The sequence below is a fragment of the Alosa alosa genome, chromosome 9, assembly GCF_017589495.1.
Source record: "Alosa alosa isolate M-15738 ecotype Scorff River chromosome 9, AALO_Geno_1.1, whole genome shotgun sequence".
Classification (NCBI taxonomy): domain Eukaryota; kingdom Metazoa; phylum Chordata; class Actinopteri; order Clupeiformes; family Clupeidae; genus Alosa; species Alosa alosa.
This window is the reverse complement of record NC_063197.1, coordinates 14,886,858-14,900,742: the sequence shown is the minus strand read 5'-3', so window position 1 is coordinate 14,900,742 and position 13,885 is coordinate 14,886,858. Positions and strand designations below refer to the sequence as shown.

Sequence of the window (13,885 nt, the reverse complement as noted above, 5' to 3'; positions counted from 1 at the left end):
CTGGTATCTTCTTTGTGTGTGTGTGTGTGTGTGTGTAGTTCCTGTATTTCTGTGTCCACATTCACATGCTGTGAATATGTGTATGTGTATTACATTGTGTATGTATTATACTTATATTGAGTATTCATGTAGTCTTACATGTCCACTGTAGTGTGTGTGTGTGTGTGTGTGTGTGTGTGTGTGGGTTTACCTGCCGGTTGCTGCGGAAGGTGTACATGTGATAGAGCACGGCGATGAGCTTCCTGTCGGGGCCGGGAACAATGAGGTCACTGTGCACCTTCAGCTCCCGCACCATCAGGTCCACCAGGAACGTGCCCAGCTGGATGACCAGCACGTTGGGCCACGGTGTGTCATCGCACAGCAGGGAGGGGCCTGCGCTCAGCTCCGCCTCCAGCTCCTCCCACCACTCCCGGGGCAACACGTTGCTGGTCTAGAGGACACAGAGGACTTCATGTGTGTGTGTGTGGGTCACGTGACCATCATATTGTACACTGTTTACATTGTCAACACCCTGAGACGCAGAATGGACTCTTTGTCCTTGAAAGGTATTGCACAAAGCGGGATTACTTGGATTTATGCTGACAACAGCATCGAACAAAACCAGTAATGGTGCAGATTTGACGGGGTTTCCAAGCTTTTATTCAGAACAATTATCTAACACAAATACCCTGGCTACCGAGATGCCCCCTGGCCTGGGGGGATATGTTCAGTCAGTGCACATTGCCGCTCATAACTATTACAAACATAGGCTTCCTAACCTTTTCATAAATCCCTACCATACCATCATTAGAAGACTTTCTGCTATACTCTGAACTTAACAACCTCTGCCGTGAGACTCTAGCACTGGCAGTAGTTACGATAAAGTCATCCATGACCACTACTAGACATAGCCTCAGGGTACGATCAGTATACCAGGAATCTTAAGAGCATTCCAGAACATCCTGGTGACATACCGGCGTGTCTTGGGCTAGTAGGCTAGTGTATGAACTATAAACCCGAGCCAGCTTGTCCACCATCTGACTGTGTGCCTTCTGACGGATGCAGAACTTATTGTAGACTCGGTTTCCCAGCTCCTTGGCAATGAACAACAGGGACTCCCCACTGGGTGGCAGGTTGGTCAGACACTAAAGAAAGAAGAGAGAGAGGAAGGGGCATCGATTAGTTGTTGGCAGCTAGGACTTACCATTTAACGGTACCAGCTAGCCATTAGTGCTTTACAATGCATACATGTAGCAGAGGAGGGAGAGCTGTCACCCAACCCGTCCTCGAACCCGGGTCTACGGGGAAACAAGCCTGTATCCTAACCAGAAGCACCAAAGAGACAGGCTCGCTAGTATGACAGTCATTGCACAGCAGTGAAAACACTCACACACACACACTTTCTACACTTTGCTAACCGTCAGCAGCTAACAGCACCTAGCAGCGATGACCTGGGGTGAAATCCGCCTCCTGGAAAAAGAGCCTCACCTGAAGCATGGCATCCACGTACTCCTTGTCCTCCAGGATGCAGAGGTAAAGGTAGAGGCTAATCTTGCCACTCTTCTGGTGACTGTGGGCCATCACCATCTTGCTCTCCCTGAAGACCTGAAGGAGAGCCTTCGCCCAGCGCTCCCGCTGTGATGCCAACAGCTCCCTCTGAAACCAACACACACAAACCCCCACAGTCAGGGGCAGACTTAAGTCAGAATCAGACTCAGTCAGCATTTCAGCACGGAGCTACTTTCTCCTGCTGTCTGGTCTGACAATCTGCCCTGTGGGCCAAAGCAGCGCAACATAAGACATGGCCTCTCACTGCAAGAGGAGGCACCCAGCAAACACACTATTGTTGATAACTGGGTCGAAGACCCAAAACAGAGGACGAGTCTGTGTGTGTGTGTGTGTGTGTGTGTGTGTGTGTGTGTGCGCGCGCATGTGTGCATATGTGTGTGTGTATATGTGTGTGTGTGTATTTGGGGGAGTGATTTCCACTTCCTTATTTTTATGCATAGCCAGGCACTGATTGGGGGGGAAGACACATTAGAATACATTACCATTCAGGACAGTGTGCTGTAAATGTTGTGCGTCCACCTGGGATCGCGCTATCGCCCCACTCAGCAGCAGAGGGGGGCGGTAAATGCCAACATAGCACCGAGCAGAGCACAGCGCTGACACAACATCGCCACTGATACTGATGACATTTCAAAACTTCAAACTTTCACACATTTTTATCTTTTTTCCCCAGCTGATATGCTGGATCAGGTAGCTAGGGATGGCACTATTGATGGATAAGTGATTGTGGGGGGTCATGTGGGTGCATGTGTAAAATGCGGACTGAGACTGTCTGTCTCTCTGTCTCTGAACGTGTGGGTGCAGTACTTAATGTGTTTGTTTGTGTGTGTGTGTTTGTGTGTGTGTGTGTGTATATATGTGTGTGAGTGAGTGTGTGTGTGTATATGTGTGTATGTGTGTATGTGTGTGTGTGTGTGTGTGTGTGTGTGTGTGTGTGTGTGTGTATATGTGTGTGAGTGAGTGTGTGTGTGTGTGAGTGAGAGAGTGATAGAGTGAGAGTGAGAGAGTGAGAGAGTGAGAGAGTGTATATATGTGTGTGAGTGAGTGTGTGCCGTTTCGCACCATCTTGACCATGTGTGGTGTGACAGGCTTGAGGGCCTCCACGGAGTCGATGGTGACAGTGCTGGCCCGCTCTATGTCCAGCTGCTGGCTGAAGCGCTGCCTCAGGTCCTCCGTGCTGAAGGCCAGCTTAGGGTATCGGGCGTCCTCCCTCTAGAACACAAAAACACAAACCGGCCAACACATTCATTTGGCTTGCACTGATACTTTGGTGTGTGGATCATCCCTTATTCTTTTTGGTTTGTACTGAAAGAGAAAGTTCACAATGGTTCCTGTTATTATGGAGGGTTGGTATAAGGATTGTTTTTAAAGACAAAAACCTAGTTAAAAATTAGTGTGCTTTACATGCTAGTGCAATGTTTGGTCTAAGGACATCTGATATAAAATGCAATGAATTACCATACCGCACAGAACTATCCACTGGCATGAAGGAAGCCACGCTGCTGAACTGCTTTGGCATGCAAGCCTGTGGTCTATGCATATATTGTTGCCAGCGACAGGGGTCAAGTCAAGAAGTAGACTTTAGGTTGGCGAAAATTGCTGACAGCTCATTTGTAAGAAGTAGCTAGCCAACCAAAGGTTTGAGAAGAGACAGGTTCTCACAAGTTCTCAGACATTATGGACAGACATTATGCTATGGCAGAATCCCATAATTGCCCTAGGTCTATACACCCAACGGGAAAAGACTGGTCTGCACGATTCGTTCAACAAAAATAAACATATGACCACTTGTAATGTGTGATTGCACACATTCACATTTCCCTGTTCCATGGTGTTGGCAAGCTTAATGTCCATGTGATTGGACTGAGCACTCTTGCGCCATCAAGAACATGCATTTGCATCCGTGTGCATGTGTGGTGTGTGTGTGTGTGTGTGTGTGTGTGTGTGTGTGTCTGTGTGAACACACATACAGTATGTATGCCGCCTGCACGTTTCCGTCCGGGCATGTGGAATAACAAGCTCAATGTAACGGCATCATGGCTTTCGGTCGGTCGGGTCAACATTCGCTGAGAAAACAGAGCGGCCGTGTCGAGAAAGAGCCTTCTAAGCCTTTAATCATCCCATTGAGCTTCTGTAAATACGTCGAGCCCTGTGGCTAATTACCCAGTGACACTCTGCAGCTCGGCTCCAGGCTGAGGGGAAAGGAGGGGGGAAAAAAGGGACTTTTTCAACAGTGGTCCACTCAGTCAAATCAACGCCACTTCACCAGCTCATTTGTACTCATGGCAAGAGACAAAAATAGGCCACGCTGTATAAATATGCATTTCAAAAACCAGGCAGCAAGGCGAAGGAGACGTGCTGAGACTTTTGTATTATTCAGATTCTGTTGTGGCCGCAGAAGAAAAGATGTAGCTACCAGTTCATGAACTTGCATGGAGGATTTGTATGGACACTGTTGGCACTGTAGCTACAAAAATATAGATATAAACTATAATCCACTGTAGAATTCGGATGTATTCACCATAACAATGATGTTATCAATGTTTAGGAATATAGACACATTGAAAATGTATGCCCTATATTAAGCATTCTTTTACATCTATCTATCCACCTATCTATCCATCGCTCTCCCTCCCTGTCTTTTTGGTTGTGTGTGTGTGTGTGTGTGTGTGTGTGTGTGTGTGTGTGTGTGTGTGTGTGTGTGTGTGTGTGTCCTCCACAGTAGAAACGAGAAGAGATCCTGACCGGATCTTATTATGCCCACACAGACACACTCTGATGGGAGCACAGTTTCCATGGGGGTCCGCTAACGGCGAATGATCCAGAACTCCAATTAATTGCCGGAGGATGCTTGAATTATGTACCACCCGCTTCACTGTGCCCAATTAAAACAAAATGAGCTTTTTGCAGTGGTATGTTGGGCCTCGGTCTGACACGCATTAAAGCGATGGCCGAGAGCCAAGAAGCAGGCGGCTCAGAGCGCGCATTATAAACACTGCGTATATCACACAAGCAGCTTGCTAAGTGGGCCGAGGTCCTCGTTAATACCTATCGGCATGCTTTCGCGTGCCTGCGTTTATTGCCGAGCGGAGGACGTTCAGGGGCCCGTGAGGACATCTGCACATTGTCAGGAGACATTGTAAAAGTGGGAGCGGAGGGTGGAGATGGAGAGTTTGTGGGGGCTTAAGTGGCCCACAGAAACAACGGTGCGAGGCGGGCTAGAGGTCTATCCACAAGCGGGCTCGGTGTGGACAGCCGCCAAAGCAAACGAAAGGTTAGGTGGCAGATAAATCAGCTGGGCAATAACAGCTGTGAGACAGCGCTGGCCAGGGATAAGACTCGGGAGGGATCTGAGGTGTGTGTGTGTGTGTGTATGGGGCTGCCTCAGAAGACTGATAAACACAGAGGCACTGAGCATCTCACTAGAACATTCCGTGCAGCCAGGAACGGGGATGAAGTGTGCGTGTATGTACGTGTGTGTGTGTGTATGTGAGAGTGTGTGTGTTGTGTACGTGCCAGTGTATGCAGCCGAGTCTGTCTGTATGTCCAGTGTGTGTGCATGCCTGCAAGTAAGTTTCCAAGTGGAAGTGAGTGAGTAAGTGAGTGTGTGTGTGTGTGTGTGTGTGTGTGTGTGTGTGACTGAGTGACTGTGTGTGTATTTAGATCTGGTGTGCATGTGTAAAAGCACGTCAGCTGTCAGTGTGACCCAGGCCAGTAAAGGTCAACAGTAGGAGCATTGGGTGGGTGAGCAGGCACTGGGCAGACGTGTGGTGCATAGCTATGAGAAGCACCCCCAGAGCAAACAGCTGGGACGCCCGCCTCTACCTCCCCTAATCCCCCCTCCCCCTGCCCCTGCCCCTGCCCCAGAGCCTGGCAAGCCAACACTCCCCTGGGTCACCTCCAACTCCTGTGGGCCAGGCCAGTCCAGAGCAGAGCAGCACAGCACAGCACTGGGATGGGCTGGGCTGGCCAGGCTAATAGGTAGTCAGCGCCGCCACCTGAAATGCATGAAGAGAAAACTAGGCCACCACGCCAGTCTCCTCAAGCGCTTCCTATTCTATTTGCTTCATTTACTGGTTTGCTTGGGTAAGCATCTCTAAATGTGTGAGATTCGGCCAAAGGCTAGGCTTCCTTCACTTGCAGCCATTCTTCAACAGCGCCCTTTTCAAGCACAGGAGAGATATTTCCTTATTAAATACCTCACATCCACAACTCATCAAGGAGAAAAACAGACATAGCAGAGAGGAGCCAATGACTCTTATTGAGGATTATCTGACTAATCTTGTCACAAGACCAGTATAAATCCCACAGTACCAAGACAACAGCAATCATCTGTGAAAACAACAAGATGTACATGTTTTGGAGGTCTAAATCCTCCACATACATTTATTATAAAACCTGCTCTCGTTAGTTGCAGGGTTTCCAGGCCAGAAATCTCTCTCTTCTGTCAGCAATAGTTTTTTACCAACCAAGCCAGACAAACTATGCACATTAGTCTGCCTTGACTGATTTAGAATATAAGCATACAAATATGAAAAGTACTTTTACAAATGTATTCTGTGGAACCCTTCCGAGGGGGGGGGGGGGGGTCTGGAGGGTGAAGTATTGTCGAGAATGCAAGGAGCATCATTACACCTTGAGCTGGGACACCGTGTTTCCCTTGTGGTGGAGAAATGCTTCTGTAAAAAGCTCTGTCTCGCACTCTCTGTCTCCGTCTGTAACAGTCTCAGCTGTGTTCTGTCTGCTCCAAGGCTGCACTATCTGGGACAGAAACCCAATGCACAAGCCTAATCTCTCCCCAACAAAAGCCTCCAAAGCAAAGCCCAGCAGATTTGGAGGCTAGCGAACAAACACATATAATGTGCGTTATCTAGAGACGGAGACCGATCTGTCTTTGCTTCTTTGCTTCTGACAGTTTCCTTGGAGAGGACGAGATTTGGATAACAACTACCGAAGTATACGAAAGTTTATCCAAGTTTTACCAAAGCACTACCACACATTTTTCCTTGATACAATGCACCTTTTTTGAGAAACCTGCTACAGAAATTCTGGACACCTCCATGGGTCAACAGTGACCGTACCTCTCTGTAGAACTCCTGGACGAGCGGCGAGGGGCAGATCTGCTGGTCTGAGAGGCCGCTGGGCTGATAGTCAGGCCAGACGACGTGGACGGCGCTCAGCACCATGTCTCTCTCGTCCTGCCGGAAGACCGTCTGCCTGAAGAGGTCGTCAACGCTCAGGCCGTCCTGCTTGATCTGCTGCAGGCACCTGTGGAGGGACAGAGAGGGACGGAGACGTGGTGAGGGACTCCAAAACGTCTGACTGAATTCATTACTACCTCACGTCCACATTTTAACAAAACTTCCAAAAAAGGAAGAGGAAATCCAAGACACTTTTCATGTAAAGTCTTTATTAATGCACGGTTTAACGATCAAAATATGTCCCATGCACTCCAACACATTTTCGCTGTTGCCCTGTGTCAGAGAGTGAGCATTACTTGTAGTCTAAAAAAAACAATGCGTCGGCGACGGCGTGTGCCAACGGTGAGCGGAAAATTGATGGCACTGTAGCCACGGCGTGGCACGGCACGGTGCAGTGCGGGCAGAGAGCCCATCGAGCCCCGGCTCATTTGCAGAGACGCAGAACAAAGGAAGGTAGGGCGTAAGACAATACTGAGGACTCAAGACTGGCTCAAGAGCACAGGGGATGTATCTATCATTTACGAGGCCACTTTGGGTGCACGTCTCCCTAAGTGCCACGCTCCGTAATGCTTCTGTCCGCTTTCTGACCGTGTACTGGGGCAGCTATGGGATGCTCTTTGTCACATCCAAAGCAGGGAACAGACTTTGACAGTTTCCAAAGCAACAGGGTGTTTGTGTGTGTGTGCGAGAGAGAGAGGCGTTTCCTAGCTGGTGGGTTGCGTGTGGACACACTGCCCTCAGTAGGATGCAAGGGGAACTGCAGGACACCACAGGCAGGGAGACGAGAGAGAGGCTCAAGCCTGGGGAGGTGAGTAAGCCGCCCCGTCAGCCCTCTGAGCCTTGGCGCCAGACTATGATTAAATAACTATCACATAATTGCTTTCTAAAGTCAGCGTGTGCTAATGCTGGCACCCTCCCGCTGATACAAATACAATTAACATGGGGTGGGTGGGTCTCTGGACTATTGGGTCCCATTTATACATAGGATCCAACAGTCCAGAAAATGGCTTTTCTATGTCTTTGCTCCCCTGAGTGACTCCTAGCTGAGTAAATAGTCATCTGCTTAAAAGTAAATGAGACAATATTCAGGCTGAGCCAGAAAGAGACAGAGAGAGGACGAGAAGCGACAGTGAGGGAAAGGGGAAAAAAGAGAGAGAGAGAGAGACAGAGAAAGAAAGAGTGGAAGAGAGAGAGAGAGAGAGAGAGAGAGAGAGACAGAAAAAGAGACTGCAACCTCTATATTGGCCATGGTACAACAGACAGTAGCTGACCCACGTAGTTGGCAGCCATGAGCATGTTGGAAGCTGCAGAGCTCTGGGTGAAAGGTACAGTGGAGAGAGAGAGAGGATGAAAAGTGCACGGGGTCAGGCCGACGCAAACACCCTGCCACACTCCTGAGGATAACGTAGCGCTCAGGTTCAGGACGACAGAGTCACTCATATTGCCTTACGCCAATCGATTGGCTGGCCACCCAACTTGTCATTGGACTACTGAGCACTGACATTTGTGTTTGTTTGTCAGAAAGAAGACACGTCTGGTGGCGTGCGACTTTGATGTGTGGCTGCTAGCTGAATCTTCTGACAGGATGCCTTTACATGACTGACATGACTGAAAGCTCAGCATGTGGAAATGTTTAGGCTTATGTAACAGAGATGGTTGCCCACATGTTTGAAGCTGACAGAATGTATCAAGGTATGTATGAATAGTGAAAGACTGAACATTTAAATCTTTTTAAATCTTTTCTTCAACCTTCATACTAATTTTTCTATTTAGGAATTTTGTGTACATTCAACTTCACAAAAGACATACTGTGCATCCTGAAGTTCATCATATCCTCAAAGTCTTTCATCAGCACCAACGAAACAAGCCGATACAGCCAAGCAGACAGCAGGACACATACTGAAGAAAACAGGAAGAGTTTGGTTCCAAAACGCTATAAATAAGTCATGTAATTTTATTGTGTATTTCAGGTAATATCAATGTCCAACTATATTTCCACTGACGTTAGTTGGAAAACAAAATTAAAACAAATGATTTATGAAAATTCATTAAAATGGAGGACATAGCGTTTTGGAACAAAACTCTTCACATGTACCGTACATCGGGATATTCTAACTCTGTAGTGCACTCTAGTGGTCATTTCAGTCACCTAAACACAGCAAATCATTACTAAAGGGCTGGAAGGAGTTCAACATTACTTTGAGGTCTTCACCTCATGCATAATAAGAAGAATCACAGTACAACTGTAATAAATGGGCTGCAAACCACAGATCCTTTTTCTAGGTGGTGTGGGTCATTCCACAGTCCACCAAATCACCTAGAGGCTAATATCTCAAGGATTGTCATAAAAACATTCCAGAATATTTGTCTATTTTATTGAGTTGACAGTTTTGTGCAGCTTCTTTAATAAATGTGCAATGTGCAATATGCAATTTGCTGTGCAAAAAACTGTCCACTAAAAAGTATTTTTTTTTTGCCTTGAAATATCCTCACAGGCATAAACAGGGACAAGTCCCAAACGTCCCAGAGGTCATCATCTAATGTATAATAAGAAGTACAATAACAAACAGCTCTTCTGGGTAAAGGAAACAGGCTAGCTGTCAGGGGTGAGGAAAAGCCTAAACGCCCTTGAGCTCTTCCATTTGGTCAAACCAATTTCATGTTCTCTCAAGCACACAAGGCACATGACCTATCAGGGCTCTACAGTGCGCCCATTTCACTCGCACATGGCGCATATTTAGGCACTGGTGCGAATGACTTCTAACCATGTCAATGTTTGTCTACAAAATACACCGCAACATCGAGAAACATTACTAGTGCAAACCATAGAATCACGTCGCGAATGCAGCATAAAAACTACACCTCCCATCAACGTTAGCAGTTTCGCATTGTGACTCGCTAGTAGTCGCTTCTATCAAATCCAAGAGCGCGCAGAAAAAGCGGAAAGTTAGACTAGCCAGCCAAGATGCAAAGATTGAAGAAATTAGTTCTTCTATCCACCGAAGTCATCGGATATAGGAGGAACAGGATGAGATTCTGAGAATGCAGTGAGAGAAGGAAAGGTAACCTAACATGCCTTTTAGCCCAGTTGACGTATTGGCTGCAATATGCAAAATATAGCTGTAGTGAACAGGCACAAAAGTAGCCTCCCGTAATACTCCCATTTTATTCAAAGAACGCTACTGACAACTCCAGGCTTCCACGCATGCTTGTTTGTTTACACTGAATACAAGCTGAAGTGCAAAACGAAAGTAGGTCTAACGTTTGCCTACTGCCCCCATCAATGCAGATATTTCAAATAAAAAATAAAAGTATTATATATATATATATATATATATATATATATATAATATATATATATATAAAAAAACCTTGATTAGCCTATGTTGGGTTTTGTGGAAGAGAAAATGGACTGTTTTAGTAGTAGTATTAGGCAGTATGCAGTCAGATAGTCACCATGGGCAGTCACCATGGGCATATTTGGATTAGCTACAGATGGATTCACAAATAAATAAAATAGCCTACATTTGGCAGGATACTTGATATACAGGGTAAATGCAAATATGGCAATGTATAATATTATTTTACATTAACAAAATGTAGGAAAATGGAACAGACTGAAAATAAAATAGGCACTGATCTTTAAAATCCTGTGTCCTGTAGCCTAAATGTTGTCAGTCATTCTTAATATTCACAATTGGTGCACTGGCATGTTTAACTGTTAGCTGCAGTGTAATGTTAGATTATATGTAAGTTAAGTACAGAACTGACTGTGCGTTTTTAACTTGGGCGCACAAGTGCTCCTGGAATTTTTTTTTAGTGTAGAGCCCTGCCTATTTATTTCAAAAAGTGACACTTTCATATAATCGGAAAAAAAAAAAAAAATATTCAGCAAGTCACACACCAAAGTAACAAACATCTGGCAACTCAAATGAACCAACAGATCTGCCTGTCCTGCCATGACCTCTCTTGTTTGCATTCAGATCAACTTCCTGGAACTGTAATCGCATCACAGGCATGGGGGTTTGGCACACGTCCACTGTGCGCCCTCTGCATTTGTATGAAGCACTTTTGAGATAATGAGAATGAATACATGCAAATACTCGTTTGTGCCAGAGCTCCAGCGCCAACTCTCTTCCCACAACACAGTTTATTGACATAGCAAACCAGGCTGTGGTTTATCATGCATTCTGGATATACAGCTCTGGAAAAATTAAGAGAGCACTGCACATTTTTCTGATGTCATCCTACAGTTGCTGAGTGACATTCGAATGAGTTGACGGGCATATTCACATTTGCAGTGGTCTCTTAATTACAGAGCTGTATTTATCAAGCCACAGTTTCCTGAGCAGTTGCAAAGAATTGTGGGCCAACTAGGGGTCATCACATTGTGCAACAGCCATGAATTGAACTACAGCACATGCATCAGTGACTATCTGCTAGCTTGTATGACGTAGGGTCTTACCTGTCGATGACATGTGGGGAAGTTTCTGGGTGGCGGCCCATGCACTCCAGAGCAGCTGAGTAGGAGCTGAGGTTTGGCTTGAGACCAGCTTCCTCTATCAGGGTAAAAATGCGCCCAATCTGGCTAATAGAACCCTTCCATTGGTAAAGTAAAGGGAAAACATGTTTCAACACCATTGACCATCTGTAAGGCAGTTAGTTCACTATTGACTATAGTCTTTAAATAGATAATGACTATTTAATGTAGTAGGCCATGTGTCATCAGTGTCATAACAGGAATGATGACTGTGGTATGGTATATGTTCAGTCATCCATTTAGAAAAACAAAATACATGCATCTAAATGCTTTGAGTGCATAGAAAGTTGCAGGAATTATCATTTCATTTAGAAAGTCAAAACTAGCAAATCAACACCAGTGTACGTGGGACTCACTCTTTTAGCCCAGACTCTCAGCATGATGTTGTAGGCACTCATGGACAGAAGCTTGCGCTTGGTGAGGTTCCGGTGATGGTTGTTCAAGCAGCGTTGAGCGCGGTCTACGTCGCCGATGAACACACACGCCTCTAGGAAGCAACGCACACTGAGCTGTGCATCCCCATAGCGATTCCCCTCATTGTCTTCTAGAAGCGTCTCTGCATTGGCAGAGACCCACTGGTTCACCTGCTGATCCAGCTCCTCCACTTCAGGTAGTTCAGCCTCCCTAGAGTACGTCTCCTGGACAGCAACAGCAGGTCTGGGAGACTTTTGCTTCTTAGTCTTAGCTTGTTCCTGTTTTTGCATGACCTTGCTCTTTTTGGTGGTTGAGATTGTCTTTTTTGAGGTGCCTGGCAGCATCAGGCTGCCTTTATTCTCCTTCTTCATCTTTTCCTGAAGCTTCAGCTGGAGGCGCGCCTGTTTTGTCGTTTTATTCCACTTTTCATTTTTCAGCTTCTCCATCCAGCGGCTGTTGTGTGTTTTCGGTGAGGAGGAGCCTCCTGTCTCTGTGTTCCTGGGCTGGCCTGCTTTGGGCATCTCACCTCTTTCTCCAGACACATTCTTTGGGCCCTTAGCTGACGCAGTGCCCCTACCAGTCTGTGGTACTTTGAGAAAATGTACATTTGAGACATCTAAAATGACATCAGATTGTAGCTGCTGAATCCTGGCTTCAAGAACTTTGGGAGAGAAAGAGAATATCTTATTGCTGCTTGCACACTTACACAATCATCAAGAAGCACTGAATTAGCCAAAATACCTGGTCAGCATAAAAGCACACACCCTGCACACACACACTACACACACACACACACACGTCCTCCAGGCCAATTGCCCTCCAAAGCTAGCCTGACGAGCCACTCCAAAGCTCATTAAGTCGTGATATTAAGTTGCCACCACAGTTAATGATACAGTTGTGTCCACCTGTACCAGCAAACACATATCTTACCATCCAAAAGCTGATGCTGCTGCCTCATACGAGTCTTCCCTTCTTCTTTCTTCGGAATCAGAACGGAATAGCGCCGTCGACAAACCAAAGTGGTGTCTGCAGAGATCAAGAAAACATTTGATATTCCACAATGAAAAGCACCTCACAGGAACAACGAACCTCAAACTGACAAGACTGGTCTACTCAAAAACTAACTTCATGCATGTAAGCCTACAATGTTATGAGGCATGCCATGACCGTTATAGCAATAGGTGTAGCACTGCACGCGTACAGGTCGAGAAGGTTACAGCCTCATTTGTTAACATTTCAACAACGAGTGTTGTTTTTATTTTTATTATTGTTCTCTAACTGGAGACATACGACGGTAGGGCAAAAACACGACGCTAAAGACTTTGCGGTACAGCTGCCTTCGAATGCTCATACTGTAATGAAACGTTGACATGACATGTTGGGGATAGCCGTAAACTTACCTGTGATTGTTTTTTCAAAGTTATTCTGAATTCTGAAACAGGAGCGACAGTGGTTGGCATTGAGCACTTGACGCGCAGCTTTATTAACGACCATGCCGCTTGTTAGACACTTTGGAAAGGCACATAGTCTCAAGAGTGACATGTTGACATGAGACTTTACAACAACCGCATTATCCCTCACAGAAGGCCGCCATTTCGTTCCAGACAAGAGCACTCGCATACCAATACATCGATATGTCATAGCCGAGATTGAACGAACGCAGAAATGTCGAACGAAGCGAGGGTTCAGTAAAGACAAGTTGAAAAGCATACACAGACAAATTACCAATAAACCAAATGTTTATGCATTTCATTCGTAAGTAATTAGTTTAATACGTATATTGTCCTTTCTCTAGTTGACGTGTTAATATGTCTCTCAGCTTGGAAATGTCATCAGTCTACAAATTCTGTTCTGTGTCTAATTCTTTAAAACCGTAAATCGTATTTATGGTTTAAAACCATAAATAAAAATATATGAGTAGGCTACATTTTCACGTTGTGTTTATCAATTTAAAACAGATTCAGGGAGCGCTTACACTCGGGGAAACACTATAAAATTCCGCTAGATGGCAGTATTTCTCCTTTAGAGCAAACTAAACAGACAATCGCCAGCCAGTTGCCTTTAAAGTGTGAAGCAACAGCCTACTGCTGTTAGTGAGATTCTCTTGGAATTTCTTCACAAGGCTTCAACATGAGCCTAATTCATAACATGAAAAGAGCACATGGACAGCAAGAGTGATGAA

At 45.8% G+C, this 13,885-nt stretch overlaps 1 protein-coding gene across 2 annotated transcripts in view; it reads right to left on the bottom strand.

The window, feature by feature from the left end:
* Positions 1–13,328, bottom strand: part of polrmt (polymerase (RNA) mitochondrial (DNA directed)) — a 49,322-nt gene extending 35,994 nt beyond the window's left edge. The window contains exons 1-9 of one of the 2 annotated variants that reach the window (XM_048252656.1): positions 13,104–13,328; positions 12,634–12,729; positions 11,646–12,364; positions 11,215–11,348; positions 6,630–6,816; positions 2,611–2,760; positions 1,468–1,635; positions 954–1,124; positions 191–430 (exon numbers count right to left, since the gene is read on the bottom strand). In XM_048252656.1, the coding sequence (XP_048108613.1) occupies positions 191–430; positions 954–1,124; positions 1,468–1,635; positions 2,611–2,760; positions 6,630–6,816; positions 11,215–11,348; positions 11,646–12,364; positions 12,634–12,729; positions 13,104–13,323 (2,085 nt within the window). In that variant the 5' untranslated portion in view covers positions 13,324–13,328. The remainder of the gene's footprint in view (positions 1–190; positions 431–953; positions 1,125–1,467; positions 1,636–2,610; positions 2,761–6,629; positions 6,817–11,214; positions 11,349–11,645; positions 12,365–12,633; positions 12,730–13,103) is intronic. The other variant, XM_048252657.1, reaches the window with a different exon arrangement.
* Between the last annotated feature and the right edge of the window lie 557 nt (positions 13,329–13,885).